The 13,605-nt window shown below is 39.7% G+C and overlaps 2 protein-coding genes across 2 annotated transcripts in view; both read right to left on the bottom strand.

The window, feature by feature from the left end:
- LOC146456102 (coiled-coil and C2 domain-containing protein 2A-like) overlaps positions 1-13,605 on the bottom strand; it is a 266,183-nt gene that overhangs the window by 69,204 nt on the left and 183,374 nt on the right. The window lies entirely within an intron of this gene.
- LOC146456112 (DIS3-like exonuclease 1) overlaps positions 1-13,605 on the bottom strand; it is a 35,415-nt gene that overhangs the window by 6,678 nt on the left and 15,132 nt on the right. Inside the window, exons 11-28 of the mRNA XM_085093487.1 lie at positions 13,572-13,605; positions 13,438-13,470; positions 12,175-12,254; positions 10,338-10,571; positions 9,530-9,598; positions 8,616-8,714; positions 7,708-7,800; positions 7,125-7,227; positions 6,939-7,036; positions 6,048-6,124; positions 5,268-5,347; positions 4,137-4,232; positions 3,952-4,037; positions 3,322-3,388; positions 2,780-2,929; positions 1,911-2,015; positions 1,400-1,542; positions 630-721 (exon numbers count right to left, since the gene is read on the bottom strand). The exon at positions 13,572-13,605 is cut by the window's right edge and continues 76 nt beyond it. Coding sequence (XP_084949613.1) covers positions 630-721; positions 1,400-1,542; positions 1,911-2,015; positions 2,780-2,929; positions 3,322-3,388; positions 3,952-4,037; positions 4,137-4,232; positions 5,268-5,347; positions 6,048-6,124; positions 6,939-7,036; positions 7,125-7,227; positions 7,708-7,800; positions 8,616-8,714; positions 9,530-9,598; positions 10,338-10,571; positions 12,175-12,254; positions 13,438-13,470; positions 13,572-13,605 — 1,739 coding nt within the window. The remainder of the gene's footprint in view (positions 1-629; positions 722-1,399; positions 1,543-1,910; positions 2,016-2,779; positions 2,930-3,321; positions 3,389-3,951; positions 4,038-4,136; positions 4,233-5,267; positions 5,348-6,047; positions 6,125-6,938; positions 7,037-7,124; positions 7,228-7,707; positions 7,801-8,615; positions 8,715-9,529; positions 9,599-10,337; positions 10,572-12,174; positions 12,255-13,437; positions 13,471-13,571) is intronic.

The following is a 13,605-nucleotide window of genomic DNA, read 5'->3' as shown; positions in this document are numbered from 1 at the left end:
GCATGCGACACGGACATCATTCAACTCGAACTCAACCTGTTCATACCAGTTTATTCATAATCCCTTTTCTCGTTTGAGAATACCGTTGAATGCAAACATTAAAGACACATTTGTATAGTGTCAACGAAAAATAGACAAACTTTTGAAACCTCTAATCAAGAAATAGACACAGTTGTGAGGACTTTGTTTAAGTTTTAAGTGCTTCTTATAAGTCTCCTTATTAAACGATTAATAATATTACATTTACAGGGTCTCACAGTTTCTGGGGGCGACCTACACTGTTTGCAAGGTCCTACAACGTCTAGTTAATTTGTTTATGTTTGCAACTTTCGAAACGTCATTTATCGATAGAATAAAGATTACTTTTGCCATAACTATTACATGGTTGGTCGAGAGGACAGAAGAACGAACAACAGAATAATCCTCCCAAATCTAAAAATAAATAAATAAATAAAATAATAAATAAATAAATAAATAAATAAATAAATAAATAAATAAATAAATAAACAAATAAATAAATAAAGCAGCTGCAGGTTACCTGGGTCCAGTGAAAATAGCGCTATTGAAAGGTGCAGGCCTACTGAGTTTTTGTCTCTCTTGTTGACCCATATAATACTTCAAAACCCTACCTGGGCCAAAAACAACAGAATCCTCGTTCACATGAGGTGTCACTACTTGTCCTGATTTGTCCTTGAGATAGACCGGACCTTTGAACCCGTAACTGAAAAACAGGCAGAGAATCTAGCAAGCGAGCATAATTACACTTCTTACCCTTTAAATTTCACGTAGTAACTCACGCTTCAAGAAACCTAGCAACAGTAGTCGCCAAAAAGGTTTGGGAAAATTGGCCATTCGAAGTTCTTTTCGGCGATTACGGCATTATGTTTACAAAATCAGCAATCTTGCTGAGTGCCGAGTTTTTTTATTGAAAAAAAAAAAAAAGAAAAGAAAAAAGAAAAATGAAAACAAGAAACAAGTAGGTAGAGCTGGTGTTGTAGTGCTAACACTATAGAAATATCTCTGAAAAGAGCACGTTGCTTTTTTGAGTAGAGGAAGAAGGGGGGGGGGGGGGGATGCCTAGTTTTTACGGGGTTTCTTACCATTTAGTAATATTGTGTATGGCAAAGCCTGGTTTTCACTAGCGACGCAAGCATGGACGCAAACACAAGCACAAGCATAAGGGCTTTATGTCAAGTAAAAACGGACGCGACGCAAGCACAAGCATAAGAAAACAAAAAAAACTTTGATCCTTCAAGGCCGTTTTCCGGTGAATTAAGCATTCTTATGCTTGCGCTTGTGCTTGCGTCGCTAGTGAAAACCAGGCTTAAGCAAGCTCTCACTCAGCCAAAATTCTTGATATAAATTTTCCTGACAGTGACTGCTTCTCTTTAATACTCACCGTGGTACAAACACGAGCACGCCATTCGCTCTCAGACTAAAAATGACAGCGTCACAAATTCGCCTCTCATCATCTTCAGGTAGATCTTGAAAAAAGATGCTTTGAAAAAGATCAACGGATTCCTTCTGAGCATTCTGGGCGGCCTTAAGAAAAGAACGGGACATTATACTTTCAAGTCATTTTTCTTCTGTTTTCTTTCAAATATTTTTTAATTCTGGGTTAAATGTTTTGGTGGAAACACTGACTCAGTATAGTTAGTAACATGATTATAAATATACAGCGGGGTTTTAACACTTCTTTGCTAATTTCTGAAAAAACAGAAAATAATTAATGCTTAAGGACGATGACTCCTAATACAGAGATAGTTTTGTACCGCTTATGGTTTTGCGGTAAAAGTAAAACTCGTAACACCTGTCATGCGGTCTAAACTAAATCAACTTCAACTCGGATTTTTAAACCTGATAGAGCACGCCACTGCTGGAAAAACAAATTTACATGTAAGCATCCCTACCCTGTGTTTAATGTTAATATGGTGACAAGTCTCTTGCAGTTCTTTGTTGCTTAGGAGCTGAGCAGCGTTGGTATTTTCGACGGCAGCCATTAAGAGTCTGTGAACCTAAGGAAAATACAAAGGGTACTTCAAATTACAAAATATGAAAGATACAGTATGCACGGTGATTGACTGGAAACTATTGCCCAAAACTCTGTGAAAACAAAAGAGGAATGTGATTGCAAGGGCGGTCCCAAATCACCGAATTATCACAAGGGTAACTTTACAGTGCGACACTGCAGATCGCCGCAATTGAACAAATTTGGTGCATGACATTTGCACAAGCACGTCAAACATAGCGAACAAAATTTGTTAAGGGAACTGTTTCCATTGGAGACATGTTGATCTTAGCTTTTAAGGCCGCAACTTCAGTACGTATTATATTTTTATATATTAAACAACAGTACTTTATAAAACTACTTTGACACCTTCCATAAAATTAATGTAGGCTTGAAAGCTTCCAAGAACTTTTCTCATTTAAAAATTTCACCGATCCCCTTCATTTCTTTTCCACCTTCTTTCTCCATTTCTGCATAAACAGTTGATTCATTTATTTGCATTTATTGGCACGATTATGGCCTTAAAATAAAGCCACAATAAAGCTTGTTAAATTAACTTATATCATGCTTGTACTGAATCATAGTTTGATTCGTTAAGCAAGATGAAGGTTTCGGTTAATGTTTCATTTTTTAACTTCTTGAAGCTGTCAGGAACCTCTGAATAGTAGCTTAATTGTTACAGTTGCTAGGTTACATTCAGAATTTAACAGAAAACAGATGGAAAATTAAAACAAACAAACACAAACAACGGCAACAACAAAAGACACCTACAATAACATCGGCGTATCTTCTTATTGGTGATGTGAAATGTGTGTAGCGATCCAAGGCAAGTCCATAATGGAAGAAATTTTCATGCGATAGCGATCCGGTAGAGAAGTAAAGAGCATTCGACATTGCCTGAGTTGCGAGAGAACGGATGATCTGCACAGGAGAAAACAAATTCATGTAATATGCTGAGTTACTACATCAGTTGGGCAAATAAACGAGAAACAAGCAAATAAGTAAGGAAAACTAAAGAATAAAATGGGGTCGATTTGATCGTTGTCAAACTATTTTATATAACAATACCAGTTTGTAGGAAGGGGGGGGGGGGGGGGTGGGCAACGAAAAAAGGCGATTGAGTTGGTGCTAGAACCTACCCAGTTGAGAGAGTTTTGATTTCCAGTTCTTAGATTGTAGTAAGCAATTAGTAAACATTCCATAAACTACGAAAAAATTCTCAACCTTCACAAGCTCAGCAAGTGCGACTAATTCGCCAACTACTTCTTACAAAAGTGACAAGAGAATGAGGCATAATGCAACTTTTAAAGTACCTTGTTAAAGTTAGGATCCTTTGGATCAACACATTCGTCAAGCGAGTCTGCCAGAGATTTATTTGAGCTAAAAAAAGAAAGTAGTGGCAACAAATTTAGGGCAGGAAAGTCAAGGGAAGGGGTTCGTTTTTCGAGAGTGTTAATAACAGACCGGTCCCGAAAACTATTTTATGCAGACAAATGTTCCTTAAATGACATTCAACTTTTAACTTATTTTGAAAGTTTTGAAATTTTCACGAGAAGGCTGAGACTAAAAATTACCGCCAATTGTTAAAAAATCTGAAGTAATGGTTCTAGGGTCAAGTTTTACAAATTCTATATCCCCCCATTTTTGTAAGCTTTAATCAAAATGTTACCCATTAAATTAAAGTAACTCCCAAGAACATCCTACAGTACTAACTAACACCACTCCAGTCTGTCGTTACATGAAAAGTTCTGTACAAGAAAGTCAATAATCCATTGGGCCCTCTAAGAGTATATACTAGGCCCTAACAAGCGAATATCTAGAATGACCTTATAAATGCGATGATAAGTTTGGTATTCGAACCCGCGAAAAATTAGTAGTGAGAGTGCCCCTCACTATGGTGCCTCCCATCTCCCCGACTCCACCACCCACACCATTCACTGTACCTTGTGTCAACAGAAAATCCTTTGGAGGCAGCACAATGCATGAGGTTTGTGAAGTGTTGTTTCCTTGGTAACGGATGATGACGCAACTGGAAGAAATAATTGATCATGATGGACTATCTTTTTAACATGTGTTGAGAACAAAAGGAGGTGTGCTAATAGCGGAAAGGATTACAGAAGAATCTTACCAAGGCTGAATTAGGAAACGCCTCTGCAATTTTCTTAGCCACCCAGTTATTCGCGAATATCATACACTCTGCAACAGTTTCGTGAATTTCTAAAGGCTGAAAGAAAGACTGCATTTTAGAATAAGGACTGCGTCAGCGATTACAATTGCTCACCTTTTTGACGCGTTTAAAATAAAGAGTAAAATAGAGCCAAGTTAAACTACCAAAAAAATTATTACAAAAATATTCTGACTGTGATATTAAAGTGACGGGCATTGAGACAGGCACAATTTTATTCCTGGATTGTAGCACTAGTGGTCCTGAGCACTTCAGAGTGGTTTTCAAATGAGGGTCGAATACAATTCGCGTTTGCCATGCTTTGCAGCTGCTTCGCTCTGTGATTGGTTTAACTTCTCGTACCATTACCTAACCAATCAGAAGTTCAACCAAAGCCAACTTTGACTTGCTCGCACGCGCTTTGCCGCGGTTAGCGCCAGTTCCAAATACTTGCTTTAAGTTCAGATGGCTCACTGGTGTATGTGTGCAATGTTATGATTGAGCAACTGGAGTGATCACTTTGCTACGTGGAGTGAGGCAACGTGGAGCTAAGTTTCCTTGACAAAAGAAGCAATACGGCAGTGCGAAGACAGACTAGCCTAGTCTCTAGCCACACCCTCTTCATCCTCCTCACGATCAAATGTCCTATGTGAAAACTTCTACATCACCCCGCCTCCACTTTGGTTTAGTCATTAACAATTCCAAGTTGAATACCACATTTGGAACAACATTCTTTAGGCAAATTTTTCTTGTCTTTTTTTTTGGGCCAGTAACTGTTCTGTTAAAAGTAATTTTGACTGCCTTACTGCCTCCCCTACATCAGGACAGACTTAAGAACTCGGTTTTAGAAGATCATTTCGTCTGTTCCAGTTTGGTTTTCGTTTCAACTGTAAAACGACTATGATCCACTCTCTTATAAGCTGGTAGCTAAAGTGTTAAGCGCTTCAACTACAAAAAAGAAGAATGGTTTAGAAACTGATAAAAATACCGTTGAGTCCAGCATACTCTTTCTCACTCAAGCATCATCATTCGAAGAAATAAAAAAAAAAGGTTCTCAAGGCACACAAGTACCACATTTGGCCAATATCACTTTACCTTTTTCGGGATTAAATCCTTTATGTCTTTTTTGTCGCCAAGTTGCACCTGAACTTCGACACCTTCTAGTTCCAAGGCACCTACACAACAATTCAAATGTTCAAATTCTTCGTATAAGATTTAAACTGCAACACAGATGCTTTTCTTTTTCAGAAACGACAAGGATTTAAACAGGTCGGAAGTTCCAGTATAAAAGGGGCTTGGCCTGGCCATTCTCACCTTCAGTTGACATTTAACCATCAGAGCGTAGTAGGCCGTTTTACAGTTGTGTGCTTAGTGACCTGGTCTTAAATTAGAAGCGAGGCTGGGGTTGACCTTGTTTTGATACAAACCTCACTGCTTTTCCTATGTAGATCATACTGTTCTTATGCTAACTAGTTTGCATTTAAATATGAAAAGCAGCGAGGTCTGTATCAAAACACGGTCGATCCCAGCCTCGCTTCCAATTCAAGACCAGATCACTAAGCACACAACTGTAAAATGGCCTATTAAGCAACTGGTAAACAACATGGGTCTTTCTCAACGGCCTCTACTCATAAAATTGGCTTAGTTGTCAGAATAAACGCTGTTAAACAAATTAGAACTGATATCGCTGTGGTGATATTATGAAATTTTGAGGCATATTTTTTCTGAGGACGCTTGAGTCAACAACTTGATACGACTAAACAGCGTCAAACTTTGAATCTCACGCCCACAAAGGTGTGAGATAAAGGAGAGGCTTGCCCTTTCATAGCGGAACTTCTTGTTTAAAGCACACTCATATCCGTTCCAGGGACTTACCATGAACAGTTCTTCTTCCCTTGATCGCTCTTGCGATGTCCATAAGTTTAGCCACTGATTTACGAATTTCAGACAACCTTTAAATCACCGTAGCAAAATTAATGGAAAAATAAATAAACAGAAATTCAAACAAACATAACGAAGAAGAGAAAATGCATTGCAATCCATGAAAGGCTCACATTCTTATTAAGTTATATAGATTGAAATAGAATGTACACTCTGCCTTTCGAGACAGACGGATGCTAGCTACCCTAGGCCGTTAACCTCTCGAAATAAACACATATTACTTCTTGTTTATTTGGTTATTGTGTTGATTCACAACAATTTTTGTATTTTCCTGGGGCTTGACTCAAAATGAGGCGCATAAATTGGACTTTGGGCCACCGGCTTTTGTGTAGTCTTCAGCGACACCGGTGGATGTAAATCGTGAATTTACACCAGTTATTGGTTTCGGATTGAAGTTTGTCAGGATTGATATTTTGGGAGACTGATAATATTATTACAGCAATAAACAAAACCCCGACATCAGTAAGTCGTGAATTTGGGCTTTCCCCGCTTCAATTAGATTTACTACGTAAATTGAGCATCAAAAGAACGAAACTGAAACGTTTCTTTTGCAAACGCAAAGCGAACTTTGGTCACTTTCCATTTTCAGGAAGGATCATGAGACAATATTAAAACGAAGACCATTGCGTTGTTGTGCTTCGATCGTTTGTTTCAGCGATATATGTCAAAACTGGCCTACTCGTGGAACTCAGAGAGCTGGCCGCCTAAAGGGGTACCTACCTTTTAGTGGTTTGATTTGAGTCGAATTCCACATATATTAGTGTAAGGCATAACTAAAGGAAGCCACTCAGTGAGTTACCACTATATTACAAGAAGTACGCAAACCTTTTGTATGCTAGTTTTGGTTCAACATTCTGCAATTCAGGAATGTCTTTAATCAGATCCTCTTCTTTGGTCTCTCCGTCGGCAATGGCTTGTGCGGCCTTTTGAAATTGAACAAGAAAGAGTTACTTACAGTGTACTGTCAATTTTAAGGGATACTCTCACCCAAATGACAACGGAACACCGCACCTCATAGAATAACTTGTATGAAGAGCGAATAACAGTTCGGCCAAACCAGGTCTTGAGAACATTGTAATCCGAGTCCAAAATCCAAAGAACAGTTACAGCAAATCTGCAGACAGAAAAGTTACGGTAGCGAGGTTATTACTTTCAGTTTGCACTTATAAGTAACAAGATAGCTAGATACACAAAAGAAAAAACAAAACAAAAACAAACAAAACCAAAAAACTAGTTAACTGAGGAAAGAGAGGCGTTTCATTTGTAAGTTCCTTGTAATGTCAATAACATTCTTGCTATTGCTAGAGGTGGTGCATGGACACCAAGTCACACCATATAGCAACTCTATAACTTGGATAACAAAATAATGCTTATTTCGCGTTTCGTGTTTGTTGATGTTTTATTGTTGCATGTGTTGATGATGATGATGGTGATGATGATGATGATGATGATGATGATGATGATGATGATGATGATGATGATGATGACTGGACACAATGACGATGACGATGAAGAAGACGTCGTCTTCTTAATGTAATAGGGTACCTGTCGTTTGACAAGTTTAAGCACAAAACTTGAGATTCAGTAAATTTACCTGTCAACGCCTCCAATTAATGAACACAGGTCAGCGCTAAGTACTTCCGGTAACATGTCAAATCTTCGATCAGCCAGATATACTGTAGTAGATCTATTAAAGAAAGAACACATTATTATCTGTTTGCGTTTTTCGCCGATTAAAATTAACACCTCAAGACTCCGACGTAACTTTCATCACCTCGAGGAGAGCAGGGATGGCGTAGTGGTGCAGTGGTGAGAGCCTCCCACTAAAGTGGCCCGGGACCGCGACCGCTTAATAGAGGTGACCTCTTGACATATCAAAATTACAAAAACTATGGGAAATAATTTTCGGGACTTTGACAACTGATCGCTTAATAGAGGGTGACCCCTTGATACCGTGTCGCTCAATACAGATTCGACTGTACCAACAACCAGTTTTTCGGGCAGGAAAATCGGTTTGTCGCAGTTATTTCTTGCACTGCCTTCAAACGAACGTCATACCCATAAATGCAAGCACTAGAAACCAGTAGTGAGGTTAACACTTTGCATTAGGCCGACGTGAAGCCACTGACGATATTTAGAATTCCCAACATCGATATGGATAGATTGGTTTATTCACCCTTCTTGTAGTAGAATTAGTAAATTAAAATGGTAGGTCAAGTAACACACAGGTCAACAACTATCGAAATCTGTTAGTTAAAAATTTATTTAAACGCTCTGTCTTTGGCGCGGTTGTGCGTATGCGACTGCCAACGACAAAGCGGAGAGCATATCCATGACGGTTCTGGCACTAAGTTGATAGGAAATCCACTGGTGCGAGACCAGTTTGTCATAAACAATATCACACCTATGGCACAGCATGGGCAGACCGGAGCATAGGAGAGTTTCAGCATAACCTAGCTGACGGTATACCATAGCCACAAGATTAAACCGGTGTGTAAATACCTGGACCTAGCTTCAGCGTCTGTTAGTGAGCCTGGTTTAACAAAATGAGACACATCTGCTATGTGAACTCCAAGCTCTATCTTCCCGTGCTTTAACCACCTTCAGGAAAACAAGTAGAGATAAGGACAAAAATCGCAAATGTTGCCCAAGTAATGCACTAAAGATACGCTAACCTAACAGCGGTGCTCCTAAGGAATTTGGAGGAAGGGACAAAGGGGTATTCCATATAAGGGCCTATACGGGGAGGGTCCATCCAAAGAGGTGCTTGCTTTTTTCATCCTTGTAGTGTGTGACAGGGTAACGCAATCTCAAAGTTAGTATCCTGAGGGGTCGCAAAACTAGACTGCGAACCGAAGGGAAGCAATTAGTTACAAGTACCGGGGTTGCCAAAACTGAGTAGAAATGAACCTCGCAGAAATAATGCTCCCTTTTCCCTAGAACTATAATCCAGAAGAACAGTCTACGTACTGCCTCGATTTTCAGTAATCCCTGTTCTCCAGAGTCTTTCAAGCAACAGATAAGCAGTATATATCATGAAACTGCTCATTAATCCTAATCGATGTTATTAAAATATTTGTACCTAACGCTGACCCTAGCCAATAATCTTAAAATTTGAGGGGTAGGCTCCATTGACAAATAAAGAAATAAATACATCAAATAGTTACTAAGAACGCAAATATTCTTGTGAAAAGTCCTGTTCTATCAAGAACGTGTTTTGTCGCGTGGTATTTGATTAGGGCTCCGTACTAATCATGACCGGTAAAGCGACTCGCGCACATTAGACATGTAGATAAGGAGTATAATTCTCAGCTATACACTGTATTCAGTTAGACAAGCGTATGAGGCTTCAAACTAAGGCAAAATACGTAGTCTCCGATAAAACTTGACCATTACTTCTACAGTGAAACGTTTACCTGACAGACAAGGTGTCATCAACATCCTCACATCCTTTTGGATCAATGCTGAAGATTAAGTGCGACTTTCTGAAAAAGACAAGTAAACAATACCAAACAGGTGCTTTGCCGGAGTACAACAACATTTGTTTTCTTAGATCCCAAGGTATCACGCGAATAGGAAAACACGCATCACGGGACACGGGGCAATATCAACAGAAAAACAAAGAAAACAAAATTTGTTTAAATTGACTTTGCAGAGCTTTATTGACAATACTAGTAGGAAACAGAGGTTAGGCGGGTGCGGTCGACGCCGACGACACATACGACCTTTTTGACACAAATGCAAGCGTGACACTAGTCAAAGCCTTAGCGAATGCGTTACCCTGCCCCTGCAAAAAAAAAAAAAAAAAAGAAAGAAAGAATCTTTGGGGTGGGAGGCGGCTAATCGGCAGTCTCGACACCAAAATATTTTAAATTTTTTTTGCATGAAAGACACAAAGCAACAAAGCGCAATTAGGATTGCGTTCTCCGAACGCGAAAACGATAATAGCCACAAAGAAAAGTAAATCAATGTGTACCAGTGAAAACATGTTGTTACACTTTCGCCTTGATCGCGTCTTCCTCCCTTTCCCAGCATTCAATGTTGTTTAGAAACTTAAACGCGTTGGAAAAGATGTCGTGTTCTTTGCGCTATCCAACATTGCACAAGAGGAAAGTAAGCGGGTGGTCGAACGATTTATGACACTCGTTGTAGGTTTAGCTAGGTCTTAGACGCCCCTAATTACCAATCATTTCATGATACTTCCATTCGCTATCCAGAGCTCACCTCAAATCCCTCCTTTTTCCCACCTCCTCCTCTGACATCACCCAGGGGTTCTCAGGTGTGTTACTAGGAAGCTCCTTAAGTTGGGCCTCAGTGAAGGAAGGAGCCGCCAAGGAATGTTCCACCATCAGAGCCTGTATCTCTGTTTCTAGGTTACCAATGGGACCCAGAGATCGAACGAAATGACCGCTAGGGTACATGGAATCCACTTCCCAAAAATCAATCCTCACTACGATCCTGTAGGAAAGTGAATGAGAGTCACGGGTTATTTTAAACGCCTAAAAGTTACCACCCCTGATTTAGCAGTCTATACAGTAGCATATTTATTGCAACTCCCCATGGGGACTTTTCAGTGACAATAACTTAAACAAACAAACAAACAAACAAACTAACAATCTAAAACCTAAAATAAACTATTTATTAGCTATTACTATTCCAGACCAGAGGGAATATCAACAATTTTGAACAATCCTAAATACATTAGGATTGTTACAATAGCTGCCGAGAAAGGGCTGGCCAAATTTGGTGAATGTTGTTAAATGTGATAACATCGGCACGATTTGAACTAACAAAGGTATTCATGAAGTTATTTTTCAGTTGAAGGGAACGGTATTCGTCAGGGAGGATTTCTTTGCAGTCTACCTATGAGATTTATGAAAGCCTGTTAGTATTGTTAGTTTTCTGTACAAGGTTAAGTTCTGGGTTTAAGTTTGTGGATGAATTTTCGAGGCGTGATCCTTCAACGGGCGTTACTAAACACCACAACGAAATGCACTGGGATGAAAAGGAATTCCCTGGTCATTCTGGTATCAGTCCGTTTAATTACGGTGTCATTCCGGCACCATTACAGGTCACTCATGCTCATTCCTGGTTTTAATAAGGCCCTTAGCTTTTGGCTAAGGAGGAAGGAGATTAGCGTGTGAAGGCTAGTAGACCGTATTCGTATTCTCGATAATAAACTACAACTACACTTCAATACCGAGAATACGAATATGGTTTATTAACCCTTTAAGCCCTAACAGTGATCAGCATCAAATTTCTCCTTGTAATATCAATGCTTATCCAACCCCTGAGGTCATGAGAATTAAGGATATGATCACCCAAGGTGAATTTCCTTGATACTTTAATAGCTTCTCCCCAGTACCTCTACAAGAAAAGTATGGCGACAACATAGGAGAATTTGTTCTTTGACGTTAGGGGTTAAAGGGCTAACACCCACCGATTTATCGGCCCGGTTACCATGTTTAATCGTATGGGCCAAAATACACGCTTCAATTTGACCGCCGATTTCTTATTGTGTTGGTGTTGCGCGGGTTAAAAAGCAAATCTTCAGTACTGCCATTGAATTTAATAAACCCGGCCAACTTTTAGTCCGCGTCCAATTGGGCCAAATCGGGCCGATTAATCGATATGCATAGGAATACCCTTAGGCCCATCCACACTAGTGTCCGTTTTCATTCCGGCAAAAACGAAGCAAAATATTTTCATCCACACTAGCGTTTTCGTAATCGTTTTCACCTATCCACGATTAAACGCTCGAAAACGATGAAAACGACTAGGACCTGGGATGCGCATGTGTTAACATCACAAAACCATCCGCCATCTTGGATAGATCCTCCGATTTGGACTGGAACCGACAGCATGCGACGCTTTTTACGTCCCCGTTTTCACCTGTCCACACCAGAAACGAAGACTTTTCAAAAGTCTCCACTTTTAAAACCGTTCTCAAAAGTCTAGGTTTTCATTGGCATTTTCAGGCGTTTTAGTGGACAATGAGCGAAAAGGCATAAAAAGTATACGCATTAGTGCGGATAGGGCCTTAAATTATCTTTGTACTTGCCTTTGATCTCGCAAGCTGTCAACTTGCCGTGTACTGATCCGTATCTTTGGAATACGGTAATCCCAAGGCACAACAACAACCTTGAAAAGAACAGAGATAGTTTCCCTATTATCTCAGCGTTTAAATGAACTGAGAAATTTGACTTACAGTAGAATAATGAATTTTACTCATGGACATTGAGTCGGAAATGGCTGAAAACAGTATTTATCTTAAAGAAAGGGTTTTACTACCTTGGACAACTTTACAAGTTTTGTTTGTTAGCCAAGGTTATATCTCTGAGCTTTTTCGCAGTTGCTAGGAAGTATTTCATTAAAAAGGCCGAACCCCAGTTGCTCAAAGAGCGGATAACATTATTCACTGAGAAAGTCCCTATCAAGCGTAAAAAATGCGCTCAAGGTCGTTCAAAGTAAGATTCCTTTACAAACTCGTTCCCAGGGTCTCTACGGGCGGAATGAGGAGAGGCCCTGCAGTTGACGTCGCATTCTTGCACATTCCTAGACTTAGCTGCGTACGCAATGTCGTTACTATCGTTGTATGTAAGATTGCTGAGGTTACACGGAAATGTTTATTTCTTCTGCCGAAAAGTGAATGAGATATATCCAGAGAATAAAGTTCTCCGCTCTTTGACAAAGAGTAACACAATAGCCAATTTTACGGTTGTGTGCTCAGTGACCTGGCCTTTGGATAGAAACGAGGCTGAAGTTCACTCTGTTTTTCTACAAACTTGAGTGCGGTTTACATGAAAATCATGCTGCTCTTATGTCAGCTAGTTTTCACTTTCATTTAGAAAGCACTGAGGTCAACTACAGCCTGGCTTCCATTCGAAGGCCAGGCACGTACTCTTATTTAACTTATTAGGGACCTTTAAGATTCTAGGACGAGTATGAGTTCGACTACGAGTTTTTCCAATACACAAAGAGCGCGCGTGAATGAACCACTGTCATTTTAGCGGGAAAACGAGATAGCCGTCGTCATTTTACTACGAGTTTTTGTGAGAACAGCGTTGTGGCGAACACAAGTCCTCAAAACAAAGGTGATCTCGTCTTTTAGGAATCACGAGGGAGCTTAGCTGTCATCATTCAAAACAACTGCGTTAAGTTCGTCGCTCGTAAAGAGTAAAATGAAGCTTGCTAGGATATATCTATTCTTAGTTCTTCACTTAAAACTTGAAGTCAAATCTCGTATTCGCAGTCGTACTCTTACTCTAAAGTTCTCTATTAAAGGTCTCTTGTTAATATTTCGTATAGATGACTGCCCTTCTACCTTTCCAGCTGTCTTCCTTGTTCCCTGGGTTTCCTAAGGAAATCACACAAACAAAGAAACATTACTCCATATCTCCAGAGCGCCAACTGGTAAACTGTCCTTCAAAATATAAGGTGGATTAAGTAAAATGATACCTCATTCTCATCAAAACTTGCGACGTAGTCTCTC

This window comes from Pavona decussata, unplaced genomic scaffold (genome assembly GCF_977016875.1).
Source record: "Pavona decussata unplaced genomic scaffold, jaPavDecu1.1 SCAFFOLD_260, whole genome shotgun sequence".
Lineage (NCBI taxonomy): Eukaryota > Metazoa > Cnidaria > Anthozoa > Scleractinia > Agariciidae > Pavona > Pavona decussata.
This window is presented reverse-complemented; position numbering and strand designations above follow the sequence as displayed.